The sequence below is a fragment of the Platalea leucorodia genome (assembly GCF_965183815.1).
Source record: "Platalea leucorodia genome assembly, chromosome: 20".
Taxonomy (NCBI): Eukaryota; Metazoa; Chordata; class Aves; order Pelecaniformes; family Threskiornithidae; genus Platalea; species Platalea leucorodia.
The window spans coordinates 2574953-2590877 of NC_138842.1; the positions used below are offsets into that span (position 1 = coordinate 2574953).

The following is a 15925-nucleotide window of genomic DNA, read 5'->3' on the forward strand; positions in this document are numbered from 1 at the left end:
TCGGTCAACTTGTTATAGACTAGCTGCCATTAACGGGAAGCTTAGTGCCTAGGTTATAACCTTATGTACTGCACTTTGATTGACAAGAAAGGGAAAAAAAATCTCTTTTCCTTTTGATCGACTAAGGATACTTTTTTCCTGTTTTTTCTTGCCCTCGTGTCATCTAGGTAATGCTGAATCCCTCTGTTAGTGAGGGTTTTGATACTTAAAATGCAGGTCTTTAGCAGGGATGTTCCTTCTTTCCTTGAATAAATGCAGATAAGAGCAAATACTTACTGATCATCTGGCTGGGTGTGTTAGCAAGCTTAGCGGGATCACACGTTGAGCCTAAAGCTGACGCGCGAGGGTTTCTTTGAACAGGGCGCGCAAAATTACCTGTCGTGTAGTTGGGTGATAGAAGTGCCCCGTATTTGAGATATGATTAACGTTCGTTGGGTCAATAGAGTAGAAAGAAGAAATGAGATTGTTGTGGCTGTAATTGCATTTGTAGAGCCTAGCTAGCCTGCGTGTGGAATTGATATCATCTGTAACGAGCCTGTAACCCAAAGCGCTCTTTCCCATTGAAGCTGGAAGGCAATAAAACTCATTGACTAGACGGTGTTATCGATCGGGAAAGCCTGCACTGTCCACCCGAACCCATCGCTGCCCATGCTGGTAGCGCGCCACGGCCAGACGTGGGCGACCCTGAAATGGAGCCGTGACATCCCGCTCCGTTGCAATCCCTGCCTCTCCAAGGTGGGTTACGACGTGTGCCTGGGTGGGTTTAATCGCCGGGGACCTCGTTATTACACACAGACCCAACCGATGCTGTTCCCTTGCTGATGTAGTGTTATTTTGTGAAAGAACATTTGATTCCTTGCGAAGCTCCTACGGTCTGTCTGTGCTGTCGGTCCCCAGGGAGACGGCGGCGATGCGGACGTGCCGCTCCAGCGCTGATTTTTCTCTTTTCACGGTTCTGGACGTCTGGCGGGCTGTGATCTGCTCCTGGAAGCACCTTGGCCAGAAAGCGATGCTGCGTCTCTCGGCTGATCCGCACATGAGCAAGTTGCTAATGTTTCACTAACTGGTACTGCACGAGCCAGGAGCTAAGGTAATACTTATCTGCATTTTTATCTTTGTTTCCTCTCTATTAGCATACAGAAACACTAAGACCGGTGTTTTTAATGGCAAATATTCTCTGCTGCGCAATTAGACTAGGGAATTCATTGAGCTACCCGGAGCGCACGCGTGCCGAAGTGTTCGGCGGGAACAGAGACCCTTGTGCTTCCAGATTTAAGTGAGCAAGTGGTGAAGGGCTGCGAGAAGACCACTGAAAGGGGGAGATGAAAGTTTTCCCCTTTCTACAAATCCTCTGCTGGGGGCAAATGTCAGGGACAGGCTTTTAGCCCGGAGGAACTGGCCACGAAAGCCTTCAGTAGAATGGCTGGTGAACGCAAGGTGTGATTCAGGGTACCCTCTTGCTGCAGCTGGAGGGAGGAGAAGCTTCTCGATACCGTAGGGAAAGGTGCTGCTAGAAGAGCTGAAATGCTTTGCAGACTCTCGGTACCTGGCATCTTTATGCAAAGCTTTTTATTGTTGTGACTGAGAGACTTGTTGGAGATTCACGGTCTAAGGAAGAATTGAAATTAGCGCTTTAAGCACCACTAAAATCTACTGTTTTGGTTTAATTAGTGCGCTTGGTTTCCACACTTAGTGCAATTGCTCTTCAGAGGACCATTGGATTTTCTAGGTCGCTTTTCTCTTCCAGAACTTATAATATCTAAAAAAACCCAAACTTAATACTCTTCTTGCCTGTTAACTCAGGTGATTTAAATGACAACAGTAAGCAGTGTATGCTTACACGTCCTCTATAGGTATGCAGAACTCGAATCTCATCTGAAACGCACGGGTTGGCCACGAATGATACCAGCAGCCTGTAATGAACAGTTCAGCAGTTTTAGTAACGGAGGGGTCCTGCCTACGCTGGCCGCTCGTGCGTGGCATGACTAGAGATGGGATCACCCGCCCTTGGGAGTGTGGGCAGGGGGTTGCTCACGGACCTCGGCTGCAAACAACCATCCCGGAGGGGCAAGGACAGAGCAGTCGGTAAGACTCGTGGCAAGCAGTACAGCACTACTTGGCCGTTTTCATCACGTTATTCGGCGAAACGCCGGACACGTGCTAGCTGTTGTCATCTCTATGCCAGCCCGGTGCAGCAGAGAAATAAATGTTGGTCCATCCCAGCTGAAAAAGGGTGCCTGGTGAGCCGTGCCTCGCAGGGTTGTTCGAAACAGCACCTGCATTAAGCTTTTCATTGCAGCTGCCTGAAGAGACGGAAGAGGATCCCGAGAGGGACAGATCAAGATTGAAAAGCCGAAGCCAGGCGCATGCATCCACCCTGGCCTCCCCGCCGGCTCCCGCGAATGGCGTGCACGATGCGTCTCTGCCGCTGGCTTTATCTCCTGCGAAGTAAGAGGTATTTTTAAAAGAAGCAATTTGGGGTTAGGTTTTAGTGAGTCTGTACAGTTGATGCCTCTGTGAGGGAAGCCTGATATCTGTCATAACATAAGATGTGGGAGGCCTGCTATGTTAATTGTATTAGAGCTGCTCAGATCAAGTGTAAATCCTTCTCTCCGTTAACTTACAAACTGAGCACGTGGCCGCAAAAAGGAGAGGGTGCAAGTTTTCACGTGAAATCAAAGCATACAGATAAGTGCTGTCGAGGAGGGGAAAGTTTTCTGCCTTTGGCTGGGGTAGTTTTTTCTGGTGGGACTGCTGGGGCGTTCATCTGCCGACGTCGTATTTGCCAACAGAGGGTGCGGGCGCTGGTGAAACTTGGCGAAAGGGTCCCGTGCCGACGTTGGCGCTGATTTGAGGGCTGGGTGCCTGATGAGTTTGGTCGTTGAACGTTTATTTCTGAGCACTTGCTTGCAGAGGAGTTGGCCTACCTGTTGTGATAAACGCAGGTTCCCTTTCTGCCAAAGGCCGAGTGCTCTGTCCTCATCCAGCTAAGCGTGTCATCATGCAACGCTGCTGGAGAAGCTGCGATTTTGATCTTAAAACTGGGCGTGCGCTTTTAGCGTTACCCTGGGTCAGGCCGAGGTGCTTACTCGGCACTTTGGCGGACTGAATTCCCAGCTGGCGCGCGTTCGTCGGCACAGTCCGGTATCCCGGGCTGTGTCTGGACGGCGGTCGTGAAGTGTTCGGTGAGGAGGCCGCTCTTGCTGTTCTGCTGTTGTGTCGTTCTCGGTTTCATCAGGAATTATACGATGCGATAGAGATGATAAACCAATTGTTATTTGTTAACACATTCGTACTAAAATTCATGGGACCCCAGACAAGCGAATGCTCTGCTGGATGCACGTGTATATAACGCGATGCTCAGAAATTATGCGTTTTGGGAGTCTCGGGGACACTCGGGTTAGAGTGGCGTTAATGAAATAATGTTCAATTTCCCCCTTGATGTACCATCTGCGGGATCTAACCTGTCTCGTACTGCTCAGATCGCTCGTGTCTTGCCTGACACGTGGACAGGTATATGAATTCCTGGCAGGGAGCTTTTCCAGCATTGCTTTGAAAATAGATAGGAGCGACTGTCAGGGGAAAAAAAAAAATTGAAATTAAAAAACCCCAGGTGTGCCTATGTGTTTCACAAAACAAATTGCCGTGTTCGTAGGGCATCCTTCGGTATCAAACGGCAGCGCTGCAGATTTATGGATGTTCAGCAAACAGGCGAGGTGTAATGTGCTTGTTGCTCCAGATAAGAGCAGCTGCTTTGTAAAACGTAGAAACACGTCGGCAGCTTCGGGCGAGCCAAAAACTCTGGGTATAGCGGAGGTATTTCAAAACGTAATTAAAAAAAGCCCAAACTATGACAATCTTTATGTTATACTTAAGATTAAGAATGTCTGTTTGCCTTACAGGACACGGTAAGGTTCAGGCGTTGTGTCTACCTGCCAAGACTGGTCTTGGGCTACCTCGTTGTGCCGGATGCCCAGGTGGTGCCGGTTCCGTGGGGCATTTTGAAGCTCAACAAGAGCATCCTTCTCCTCGCGGGAAGCACCGTTGACCCTGGCCCTGTACAGCACCGTGTCGGTCACCCGAGAAGTTCCCAGGTCAACGTCTTGCTGAGAGAAGGCTGTTTTCCTCGGTGGCTTCAGGTAAGTCCATGCCCTCGTCGCGCTCGGTAGAGCTCAGCTGCACGTGGACAGGCGTAGGAGGAACGTCGGGGAGACGGAGCCCCGCCAGCTTTCCCCAGCTACTGCTCAGCAGTTGGTGCGTTGACGCTGTAAAGATCAAGGCAGTGAAACACAGTAGGCAGCCGGGGAACAGATGCGTGCACCGATAGTCGTGGTAAGCGCTGAGTGCTTTCGACATTTCCATATAGCAAAGCGGAGTCCGATGAGTTTGTAATTACCTGTCCTACTGTTTTCCTTAAAGAAGGTTGAAAACATCCTGCGTGCAACTGCTAAAATCTGGTAAGCCTTTTGTCCTCGGTATGCCTTAGCAAAGCTGAGGTGGTACTCCGCGTCCCCAGCGGCGACAGCAGTCGGGCTTGTCTCTGCGGCTCCTGTCTGGGGTGCTTCGGGCTTACCGCACGTGCTGAGGTCTAAGAGGTTGGGTATCAATATAAAGAAAGGTTTTTCTAATGCTTAATGTCGTTGTCAGGGCTTTTCTTCTCCAGAATCTGGTTTGATTGTGTGTGCTGGGTAGAAATAACTATGTGTGGTGGGGGGCAGGAGCGTGAAATACCTGGATTAAACGGTGAGCTGCCAGCACTGCTTGGAAATGCAGCTCAAGCCATTAATATTGTATCAAAAACTGGAATAGCTTTTATTAGAGCTCCATAGCTGCTGCTGCTGCTGCTGCTGCTGCTGCTGCTGCGATGATGAAAGAAGCAGCACTTGCCTCTTACCCACCTCCTAGCTTTCCTCCCTTGGGGGCTGTCATTGCCCCTCATTTCTCCAGGCTGAGGGTGATACCGTGGGAAAAGGAAACGTCCGTAGTGCCTGCTTTGATGTGTGAGCTTAGAAAGATGGTTTATTGGTGAATGTATTAGATGATAACCTCTCATTTGATTTTGCAGCGTGTTTGTGATACACCTCTCTTGCTGACCCGACTGCCTACGGTGTGCTACCACCGCTCCCCGTGTCACTTCAGCTGCTCCATCACCTGGTGAGTACTGTCACTGGGGTGCGAGGGTGGACAAAATGTCTGGTTTGTTGGGTTTGGGTCTTTCTTCTTTCCCCTGTGGGCTAGGAATTTGTCTGAAAGACTGACCTGGACAAGCTGTGGCATGGCTCAAGCGAACAGCTTGGAGGAGATGTCTGGGTCTTATCTACAGTTTACTTGGGCCGCAGCAGCGTCCCATAAATAGAGAGTTAAACTCTTATTACAATGAAACTGATTTAGCCTAGCTTTAAATTCAAAGTATTTGTCTTTGACCAACTGGTCTTCTATTCTTCTGTGTCTGACCAGTAGTTGTTTAAGTGCTGCTTTTGGGGGGGTGGTTGTTGTTAGAGTGCTTTTGGGGTGGTTAGGGTTTTTGCTCTGTGCTGCCATTGCGTTGTAGTTCCAGCTTAAATTAACACTGCAACAACACTCTTTGTTACAGAAGCCTTTGCAAGATGCAACCAGAGAAGAGGGTCGGGTCGGACGAAAACTGTGCGCCTATCTACCCTGTCTTTCCGAGAGGATCCAATGAAGAAGAATGGAAAACCTCAGCTGCTGTTTTTTCTTATTGACTGAAGGGAAACCTAAGTTATCATGCACGTGTGTGGCCGCAGTTAAAGCCAGCTGATGTTGTTCTGTAGCGAAGCACAGGTAAATTTTAGATTTAAGTGGCCAAAGGACTGGAGATGTATTTCACAGCTTCGTTCCTGGAGCCACTGCTGTAGCGGTTTGCTTAATTAATTATCACTTGGGCTCAGGGGCTGAGACGTTTGTGAGCTTATGTATTGCTTGATTCCCCTTATGTATTGCTTGATTCCCCTTATGTATTGCTTGATTCCCCTTATGTAGAAACTAGTCTGTATTTTGGACCAGGCTTAAGTGCAGTGCTGGAGCCCGTTCTGTCTATCAGGCAGCAACGGATGTATAAACATGACGGTAAAGCTGTTTTGTTAGCTCTCCAGGGGTAGAGCGGGAGCGAGGAGAAATCCGTGTCTGGTCTTGTTTTGACAGAAAGCTTTTACCCTGTGTTTTATGCTTTATTCTAAGTGCTGGATGCTTTCTCTTGTTGCTGTGATTCAATGGGTACCAGGTGTAAGCGGAGAAGCCTCAAAATAAAAGATGACTGATACCAATTGCGTGATCTCTTTTAACTCGGTACAGCTCAGGTAAAGAACTCGGGATGGCTGCAGATGAAGGCATCCACCTCTCTGCAAGCAATCATCTACTCGAAGTCTGTTCAAGTACAACACAGCAGCCCAAACCAAGAATAAAAATAATAAAAATAAAAATAATATTTTGAAAATAAAAATTTTTAAAAAATTATTAAATTTATACTTCTCATTATTTAAGTTAAAAATAATTAAAATACAAAGTAATTAAATCTATATTTTGAATTCATTTAGAGTTAATTACTTTACATTTTGACTTTATTTAGATTTAATTACTTTAAATAAAGTCAAATTGTAAAGTAATTAACTCCAAATGAATTCAAAATAATTAAAAAATAAAATAAAAACCACCCCAAACCCCACACCCCCCCACGAGTCACGGCCCCAGCCCCCAAACGCAGGAGATAGGTTCCGGCCTGACGTTTACTACTGTAGGAATGAAAATTGCAGCCCCGCCCCCCCCAGGGTTTTTTACAAGAAGGGGGGGGGGGGGCGAGAGAGAGAAAAAAACGCCCCACCACACAAAGAGGCCAAGTCCTGCATTTTTATTCAGCTCTGCACAGCATCTTCTATATACATAAAGTACATATGGAGGAGGAATTCCAATACTGGAGCTCGGCTAGCTCCTGCCCCACAGGCAGCTGTAAAAAAACCACAGTGCAGAATATTAACAGCTCTTTCTTTAAAGTGAGCCAAATTCCAAGTCCTTCGGGGGGGGGAAATCCTAATTTCTGGGCTGAAGCTTGTCTCTTTCTTCATAAAGGTATTCCAAACATAGCAGTGGGGGACCTGCTCCACCGTCAAGTGTTGCGTTGCTGGAGGGACTCGGTCCAGTCCCGTATTCAGCCTGTAGAGAACACTTGAACATCTCAACATAAGCCAATGTCTAAGTCCCTTGGAAAAAGATGCACCCTCTAAACCAAGAGCGTGCAATACCTGATTTGGAGCACCCTGCTGGATACCAAAACTGATTTCTGGGGAAGATTCAAGTGTTCTCTATTTCTTTTTTTTTAAATAAACTTGAGTAAAATGCAATGGCTTCTCAGTTTTTTCCTCGTGCGCAGCTTGTAGCTCTTGATGCATCACCCTGAAAAACGAAGGATGCCTCATCACATAGTGCAGTAACATCCTCTGTGATGTTCTTGGTATTCACCCTTCAAAACAAGGAGACAGTGGTAAGAAAAAAAAAAAAAACAAACACGAGCAGAGGAGGGCACAAAATACACATCATCTTTACAAACGAGATTATTGCATTAAGCAACTGCAATAGCTGTGCTTGCCACAGGGACAGTCCCAGCCTGGCTCCAATTCTCAGTAGCTGGACTGAGCTCCGATGACTTGCTGCCAGCAAGTGTTCAAAACAAAATTCAGCCCAGAAAAAACACAAGGCATCCCTGCAGAGAACAGCCAGACCATCGCTTCGCCTGCAGTTCATTTCTTCTCCAGCATGCAAGTACTCACGTGGCAAAGGTGCTGCACGAGGAGCGGCGCCTTCCTCGCGCCTGCTGAAAACTCACGTCCGCAACCATGTTTTCACAGGATAAGGCCAAATCGCGAAGCCTGTAAAGCAGATTATCCCATTACGTCCAAAGAACAGATACTAAAAAGCAACACCCGGGACCCTTCCCTCCACACAGAAGTAGGGTTTAGCATCGCAAGGACTGCATCCCCGGTAAAAAGAGCTGCGCACAAATAAGTACATTTGTCCAGTGGAGGTAAAAAGGATGCATTTTTCCTGTGGCCCACTGTTAAGATGGAGCAGGAATTCACCTGTAGACTTTACTGACCTCACGTAATAATTCACATAGCTTTTCGGGCCCCAAAACCCATGGACAGAGGAAGGGGAGCCGCTGCAGAAAAAGGCAGCGTTATATTCAACCGCGCAGCGACCTGATCTGACTTCAGAGCTGGCCCTTTCAGCGGGAGTTAGGCGAGACGATGCCCTCCAGAAGTCCCTTCCAACCTACATTTCTCCGTGAGCCCGCACCAGCTGCAGGATTATTCCCTGCCAAACCGCCACATGCTGAAGAAAACGATTATTACTCACCTTGCCTTTGATTACGCAGTGCCAGCTCCGCTCTGTTCCTGTGCCAGTCTGCGCCGCAGAAACCAGAGGCCTTGGTAAACACGCAGAAAAACAACACAGCCCGCAAACCCGGGCAGCAACACAAAAAGCTCACCGTGTAACGCCTCTTTTCAACTAGATAGATTGCTTTTAGGACTGCCTCTCTCTGCTATACCTTCAAAAGCACATCCTGGGGGCACCAAGCCCAGCTCCAGGTAACAAAGTCGGAACTGCAGGTCGACACTGGGTACCTTTCCCGGGAGCACAAACACAAAGCAGCCACCCAGGGAGCAGGCAAGGGAATCAATCCCTCCCTCCCTCCGCTCAGAAAGCCTTTCCACCACTTGCTCCCTGCAGGTATTTTCTCTGAAGCAGCTGTGCTTTCAGCTAAAAAAAAAAAAAAAAAAAAAAAAAATCCACCCTGGCACCATCCAACAGACCAGAATTCCAGAATTTTCCTATATTTTGAGCTTGCCATTGCTTCAGAGACCTTGCAGGACAACGCGCTAAACAGCTGCTATGATACAACCCAGAAGGGATACTCGGTCACAACTGCATCTTCCTTACCCCTCAGCGACCGTGTCCAGCGTGAGCAGGAGAACAAAAAAAGCACCCTCAGCCTCTTCGACATCAGAGCAATACGTTTTACAGGGAGAGAATTCCAAAACAGTTTAAGCCCATGCTTGTTTCTGCCGGTAGAAGAACCTACGGCACACAGCCCCCGGGATCTTGTGTAGTCAGCAAACAAATGCGTCCTGAGGACACCCAGCCTCCCTCGTGGCATCGCCTCCCCGGAAATTTAGGATATAGAACTCAGCCCGCTGGGGAAAAAGCAGTCAGGAGAGTCCCTATCACCCGGCGAGCCGGCGGGGTTTGCTAACGCGGGTGGCATCGCAGCAGGCAGCAGCACGAACTCGGGGCCTTGGGGCCGCACGCCAAGCGCTCCGGGTGCACGGGCGCCGTAAGAACGGGACCTTCTCAAGGCTACGGCACCAGAGACGCCTCCCATCGGCTTTACAGCTATACGCAGACTGGTGGAATCACTGGGGCTTATAGGCTAAGCCAGGTACCTTTCATCCTCGTGATGAGCAGCTTCCTTTCTCGCAGCAAACGCATCTTCCGCTTCTTCAGACCAAAGAAATGCCGCAGCTCCTGGTAAAACCGATGGCACGCTGCAGGGGAAAATCACGTCTTTCTCCTCTCTCCGACCACAGACACCTGGAAGGAGCAGCCATGCATGCAGCCGGCGTGAGCAGAAGTTTCAAAGCAAAGACCAAACACCTTCAAAGCCTCAAGCGCTTCACTTATTGCTGCGGAGAAAAGCCGCAGTCGTGCGGGCACGGGCTCGGAGGCGATCCGTGGGGCTGCCCCACCGGCTGTTTGCACATCCACGCCGTCTCCAGCTGGAGAACAGACGGGCTCCCCGCCACGCAGCGTTTGCAGGGGGCCGGTGAGGAGGCGGAAGGGCCGAGGGTGCCTTCCGGGGGAATCCGTGCGTGGAAGCACGGCGAGAAGCTCCCGGGTCCTGGGCGGCCAGCTTTCGAGAGGCTTCTGCCTCCAGAGTGGCCTCGAGCCCAGGCTCAGAGGAAGGATTTGGACCGTCTCGCGTTGCCGTGGAGACTGCAGGGATTTAGAGGATGCTAGGTGGAAAATTCACAGGTAAAACTGTCTCTCCCTGCCCCTTCTGCTCTCCCACCCAGAGGTCAAAGGGACCATCTGGGGGAGTCTAAGGCACGGCAAACCGAAAAATCTGCTAAGTCACGTACCTTCCCACAACACACGCTGCCAGGCTGTAGGACCCACAGCGCCCCGGAGCTGCAAGGAGGGAGAATGAGGAAGCCTCCAGAAAACAGGAATATCCCCAAGTTGTTCCAGTTGGAGCCAGCAATTTTGGAAGAGGCTAGTAAGCTTCGCAGACCGTGCTCCATCACCTCCTCCTCTTACCTCTGCCGTTGCAGGGTCTTTACCCCCTCCCACTTGCCCCGTGGCAACTTTCTGGGGAAATCGGACCGCTTCCCTCAAGCTCCAGCCTTTCCCATCACCTTCGGTGCAACTCTCCTGAGCGACGGGCACGGCGGCCGCTCGGAGAACCTCCCAGATGCCATCCAGAGGCCGGCTGATGCTATTTAACAAGCGACTCGTTCAGCCCGCAGCCTGCTCTCAAGTTGCTCTCAGGAAAGGAGAGCTGCTTGAAATAAAAGAGTCTACATTAAACCGTCCCGGCAGACCGCACCGAGAGCCTACAGGCCAGAGGTTAAGTGCTCCTGCAACAAAGCGCGGGCTCCCCACGGGTCACTGGTAAATACAGCAAAAAACTCTTGCGTTTTTAACATGCTCGTTCCTGCAGAACCGCGTATACACGCATTAATGCCTCGCCTCTGCACTCGGCAGAGCCTTCTCACCACATCTGCAGCGAAGACGCCAGCGCCCGCTGGGATCACTGGGGGAATTTGGGGAGGGGCATCCGGCACTGCCTGGTACGGAACGGCACGGGTTACGGCTGCCCTGACTTCTTGCACCGGAGAAACAGCTTTTAAGCCTGCTGCCTTACAGCTCCCCAAGGCTTTCATCCCGTGCTGTTGCTAAGGATCGCGGCCAGGTGATTTGGACGTGGTCCCACCGCGACCTGAGACCCGAGAGCACGAAGAGCTTTTTACAGGGGCTGAGGAACTGCTGCAGAGCCGGCACGGCCCAGAGCCGGCACGCAGCGCGTGCTCGCCGGCAGCGGGACATCGGGTCAGCACAGACAGGCTGATTACACCGACTCCGTTTGCCATCATGCCTACAACGCAAAGATCAATGCTCATTTCCAGCAGCCCACCCTTTTTCAAAGGCTTGACTGCGAGATTTTCACACTTTCCAAACAACCCAACGTTGGCATTTCGCTCCACTTGCCCTCGCGTTGCCTCCCTTACTCCTTATTACTCCGCTTGCCAGTGACCTGTTACCACGTCCTATAAAACAGGCTTTCTCGCCGCTCACCGCTGTTTGACCCTTGCTGCGCACATCTAAAAGCCGCTGCAATACAGCCAGAGCAAAGCGCTGATGCCGAACACCGAGCTGCAACTGCTCTGGAGACCCGCCCAAAGAAACTCCCGCGCGGTGAGACCGACTTTAAGCGCTGCACTAGAGCTGGACAAATGGACACACGACACCTCGAGATCTGCAGAAACACGGATGCTCAGGGCTAAAACACCCTAGGGCTAAGGGTTAGGAGGTTTTACGTGCTCCGTCAGGTTACCTTTCGATGGAGCGGCAGAGGGAAAAGCACCACATCACCACGTACTTGGGCTCCTCTCCTCACAAGCGCCTTCAATCTCTTCCGTCGACCGGAGCTGAACGTAGAAAACACGCTCCACGCGCATCTCGCCAAGCGTTGCTTTCCACGCGAAAGACAAGCGAGGCTGCTAAAATAAATCCGCCCACGTTCCATCCACCTAGCGCCGTGCACAGAACGGTCCCAGCGTATGTCAGCCCACCGCGCCCTCGGAGAAGCAATATTAACGAACAGCTTTACAAGAAGAAAGGAGACGAACTGAGCCAGCCTTCCCCGTTACCAAAGGCCCCTCTCTCCAACGTCCTTTTTCCTTCACCGAGAACTACGCCGCTCCTCTTAAGGGTAAACGGAGACCTACTCTTTTTGGAAAATCACAGTTTCCTTCTGAAACGCAGCTCTCCACGGCACTCTGCAAGTCTTTTACCAACCCGCTACTCCACTGTGCTCCGGATCACCTCATTTTACGAGCCTTATCGCGACGAGACTTCCGACGTTGCCCCCAGCTGCCCTGCGGCCTCTTTGCCGGCACGTCAGCCCTTCATTTGCACGGCTGATACCAGTAACAGCTGGGACGTGTCTTAGCACCCCTCTCCGAGTGAATATTTTTAAACATTACTTTTCAGAAGCTGCAGTCAAAATCCATCATAAAGAATCGATCCTGAGCACTTGGCAGCCTGTGCCAAAGCATGTAACCAATAGACTTTGATTCCAGCCTGATGTATTTATTTGGTAGGACTAAGAGAATTTATCGAAGCAAAAATCTAATGCCCAAATTCAATTCTGGAATTCGACCCGCAGCCTCTGTAATTTCTCTTTCAGGTCACCCAACCCGAGGGTGCAGTCCAAGAAACAGCTTTGCACTGAAGATTTGCTCCGGCATCGTTGAAACGAAACTTAACAGTTTAAAAATCAAAACTCTTTCCCAAGTAGTTGTGACAAGCCAACAGACGGCATTTTCTAGGACAGCATCTGTTCTTTCCTGCAGAGTCTGAATAATTTAACCAGACCATGGAAGTCCCAGCGGAACCAAGGAGCCCACGTTTAAGGAGAAACAGGACACGCCATTGTTTCCTATTCAAAATCGCCAAGCTTTCGTGTTTCCTCCTACCTCCTCTCCCCCTCTTCATTCAGACGTTATCGGGAACCGCGCAGACCAACGCGAAGGAAGATGAATTCTGCCTCGTGGCCTCCCAAAACAGCGTTCAAATGGCAATGACTCTGCGGTCATTTCGCCGAGACGTGAGAGAGGAGGAATTTGCATTTGAGGTCACACTTCAAAGAAGGAAAATAGAAGAGGAATGGCACGCAGGAGCAGAGACAGCTGTGAGCTTTACAGGCTGTTAGTTTTACGTGTTCTGGAAGAGAAAGTTAAACCATTTACGTGTTCTGGAAGAGAAAGTTAAACCAAACTGTCAAGTCATTTCCCTTCCTAAAACAAAAACGTTAAAAGTGATACAGTAAACGCTAACCACAGTCAGCCAATTACTGCCCCGGGGCCTTTACGTCTTCAAAGTCTTTCAGATCTGGCCATCCACGACAGGAAGCATTCAAGGAAACTGTGCCACTGTTAGAGGCCTGTCTTTTTCTATGCCCTCTTATCTATGAATTTGAAGATTTCCTGCACCTCCTCCTTCTGTCCAACCCTGTTTCTACGGCTTGCGGGCAATACGGGCTCCGCGCTACCCAAATCCGCTTCCCCACCGCCCGGCTCTGTTCCGACCGCTCGCTAGGAAGTGCAGGTGGACGGCCGAGCGGCAGGAACAGCTTGCTTTTGCAGAGCGCTTTGGCTCTGCTCGCTCTGAGAAGCCGTGCCAGCGGCCGCCTTCATCTGGGGAGCGGTTCTGGCATTTTTTACCGCCGCAGAACCATTCGTGAGGTCTTCTACAGCCAGCCAGACGACGAACAGCAGCCCCAAAGCTCTGACCGACCTGCGCTCCAGCGTCTAACGGCTGCAGCGTCAGGACGTAACATCATTCAGGAGTCCCGGGCGTCGGTTTAGTATCGTGCCTCCTCCTCTCCGCAAAGGTCAGCGGGATCTGGAAGCACCACAACAGACTCTGGGCACGGCTACACACACTCAACATCAGCACGTTCCTTCAACGACGGTCGCGGAAGCAGAGGCGGACAAAAAGGTGGGGAAAGGTCTCCGCGGGTTTGGCAAGGACACGGTGGGAGGAGACAGAAACTGAAGCGAGCCCGTGAATAAAGAGAAGAAACGATCTGGAAGTTAAAGTGTTTATTGATGTGTTTAAACTTTGTACATTCCCCACAGACCACACTAAGGAGTTTGCAGGTAAATCTGTGCATAGTGGGAAGAGACACGGAAGGGGGAAGAAAAAATAAAGTCACAGGAAAAAATAGAAAAAATACACCACAGGTTACCAGAACCTCCAGATTTAAAAAAGCCGTGAGCATTAACACCAACTATACAAGCATTACAAAGACATGATGGTGAGTGGAACAATACCCCTTTTGTTCTTCTCGGGGCCTACGCATCCAATTTCCCTTAAAGCAGGCAGTCTCCCTTTCCCAACTTAGCCCTCTCTTAACCCCAGTTAAGTGAGCTGCTGTTTTAACCCCACTTAGAGCAAACTCCACGTTCGTCAGCTCCCAAGGTACTGATTATTGCAGTGATTTGTCATTTCTGGGCAAACACCCAAAGCCGTGCCTATGGCCCAACATCGCCGAAAGAGATGCCAAGGCTCAGAACCCTGCGTCTCTCAACTACTTACCATGTTGGTGAGGCAGGAGAGCTGGGGAAAATTAGAAAGTAGTAGCGAGAGGGGGGCTGTTAATGCCAGGTGAGTACTGAAGGAAACTGGTTCAGAATGGAGGATTTAAATTCGATACCAGGAACTTCCAACTCTAGAGCAGAACTGAATCTGGAAGGGGAATGTGCAGACCCCAGTATGCACAAACCGTGTTCTAACATTCCACTAGAATAACTATAAACAGAGATGCTAGAAGCCTTTTAACTCCTTGCCTCCAGGGAGTCTTGATTCCTAGAGCCCAAACTGCTAAGCAGCAGGGTGCACATCACTGGCATATGAGGATGGGTTTTTTCTTTTTTTTTCTTTTTTTTTTCCTTCTCTTTTTTTTTCCTCGTTATAAGGACTTTTGTTAGTTACCATTCCCAATTGCTTCCTTGCTTATGCTGTCATAGTTCCTATCCCTAAATTAATCTCTTTGCAACTCCCAGCAAAATTCACTTAAAAAAAAAAAAAAAAAAGGAAAAAAGAATACTGCTTTATATATAAAAGCCAAAATGACTGAAGAGCCACAACTGTCTCCTTTTTACAAGGCGGGCTGGTACAAATGACCCTCAATATACAGGTGGTCTATCAGAAATAAAAATCAACATTTCCCATTTTATATATATATAGAGCTTGTATCAGACAACAGTACAACGGAACTGGTATTTTTCAGATTATTTAAAAAAAAAAAAGAAAACTACATCTCAGTCAAATATCTGCAATAGATCCATTTTTCCCATTTAAGGAGATTTATATATCATATTGTTATATTATCATTTCTTCACCCATTTAAAAGAATGGAAATTGCAACTCTACAGTAGTAATTATAGTCTTAATGATCCAGGAGTTCTGAATGTAAGATGAAGTCCTCTCGAAGCAACTGTTGGTCAGTAGTTGATCCAAAACGCTGGACCACTTTGGCCCTCCGCCCTGCTCCTTTCCCGGTCAGGGCTGTTGTATCTTCATCTCTTTTATATCTGCATCTGCTCCAGGTATTTGTAAGTGGGGTTCTCGTAGCCATGGTTTTGCATCTTGCTCAGATGCCGCTCTTCTGGGGTAAGCATCGGGTCAACCTGTAGAAAGACCAGAGGGTTACTGGTCAAAGGAGGTACTTGCGGGCCTTCTTTCATAGTAACGGGAGCCGGCAGACAAACGCTGGATAAATACCATGATAAGCAGCAAACAGGAAAAAAGGTAAGCCACAAAAAATAATTTGCTTAACAGAGTTCCTCGTTGGGGTGCTAACGCCTCCTTGCCCGCCCTTACCTCTTTGGGGACGTCCTCCACAAATCCCTAATAAGCTCGCTAACGTTACAAATTTGGGACCCGCTTCTCTCATTGCAGAGGTCCTTATAATTTCCCCGCATCGGCTGGGCAAAGAGGAAAAGCAGCTTTCTCCAGGCTCCGTTACGTTGTCATTAGAAATGTGCGTGTTGGGAGCAGAAGGAAGGAGACGGAATTGCTTCTCAGCGTTCAGCCGATCGTCTTAATAGTTGTTACATCAGCTGGG

The 15925-nt window shown here is 49.4% G+C and overlaps 1 protein-coding gene across 6 annotated transcripts in view; it reads right to left on the reverse strand.

The window, feature by feature from the left end:
- Positions 1 to 13883: 13883 nt before the first annotated feature.
- The window catches only part of APLP2 (amyloid beta precursor like protein 2), a 48535-nt gene continuing 46493 nt past the window's right edge, over positions 13884 to 15925 (reverse strand). For all 6 annotated transcript variants that reach the window (XM_082330874.1, XM_082330877.1, XM_082330876.1 and 3 more), the window contains one exon: positions 13884 to 15488. In XM_082330874.1, the coding sequence (XP_082187000.1) occupies positions 15387 to 15488 (102 nt within the window). In that variant the 3' untranslated portion in view covers positions 13884 to 15386. The remainder of the gene's footprint in view (positions 15489 to 15925) is intronic.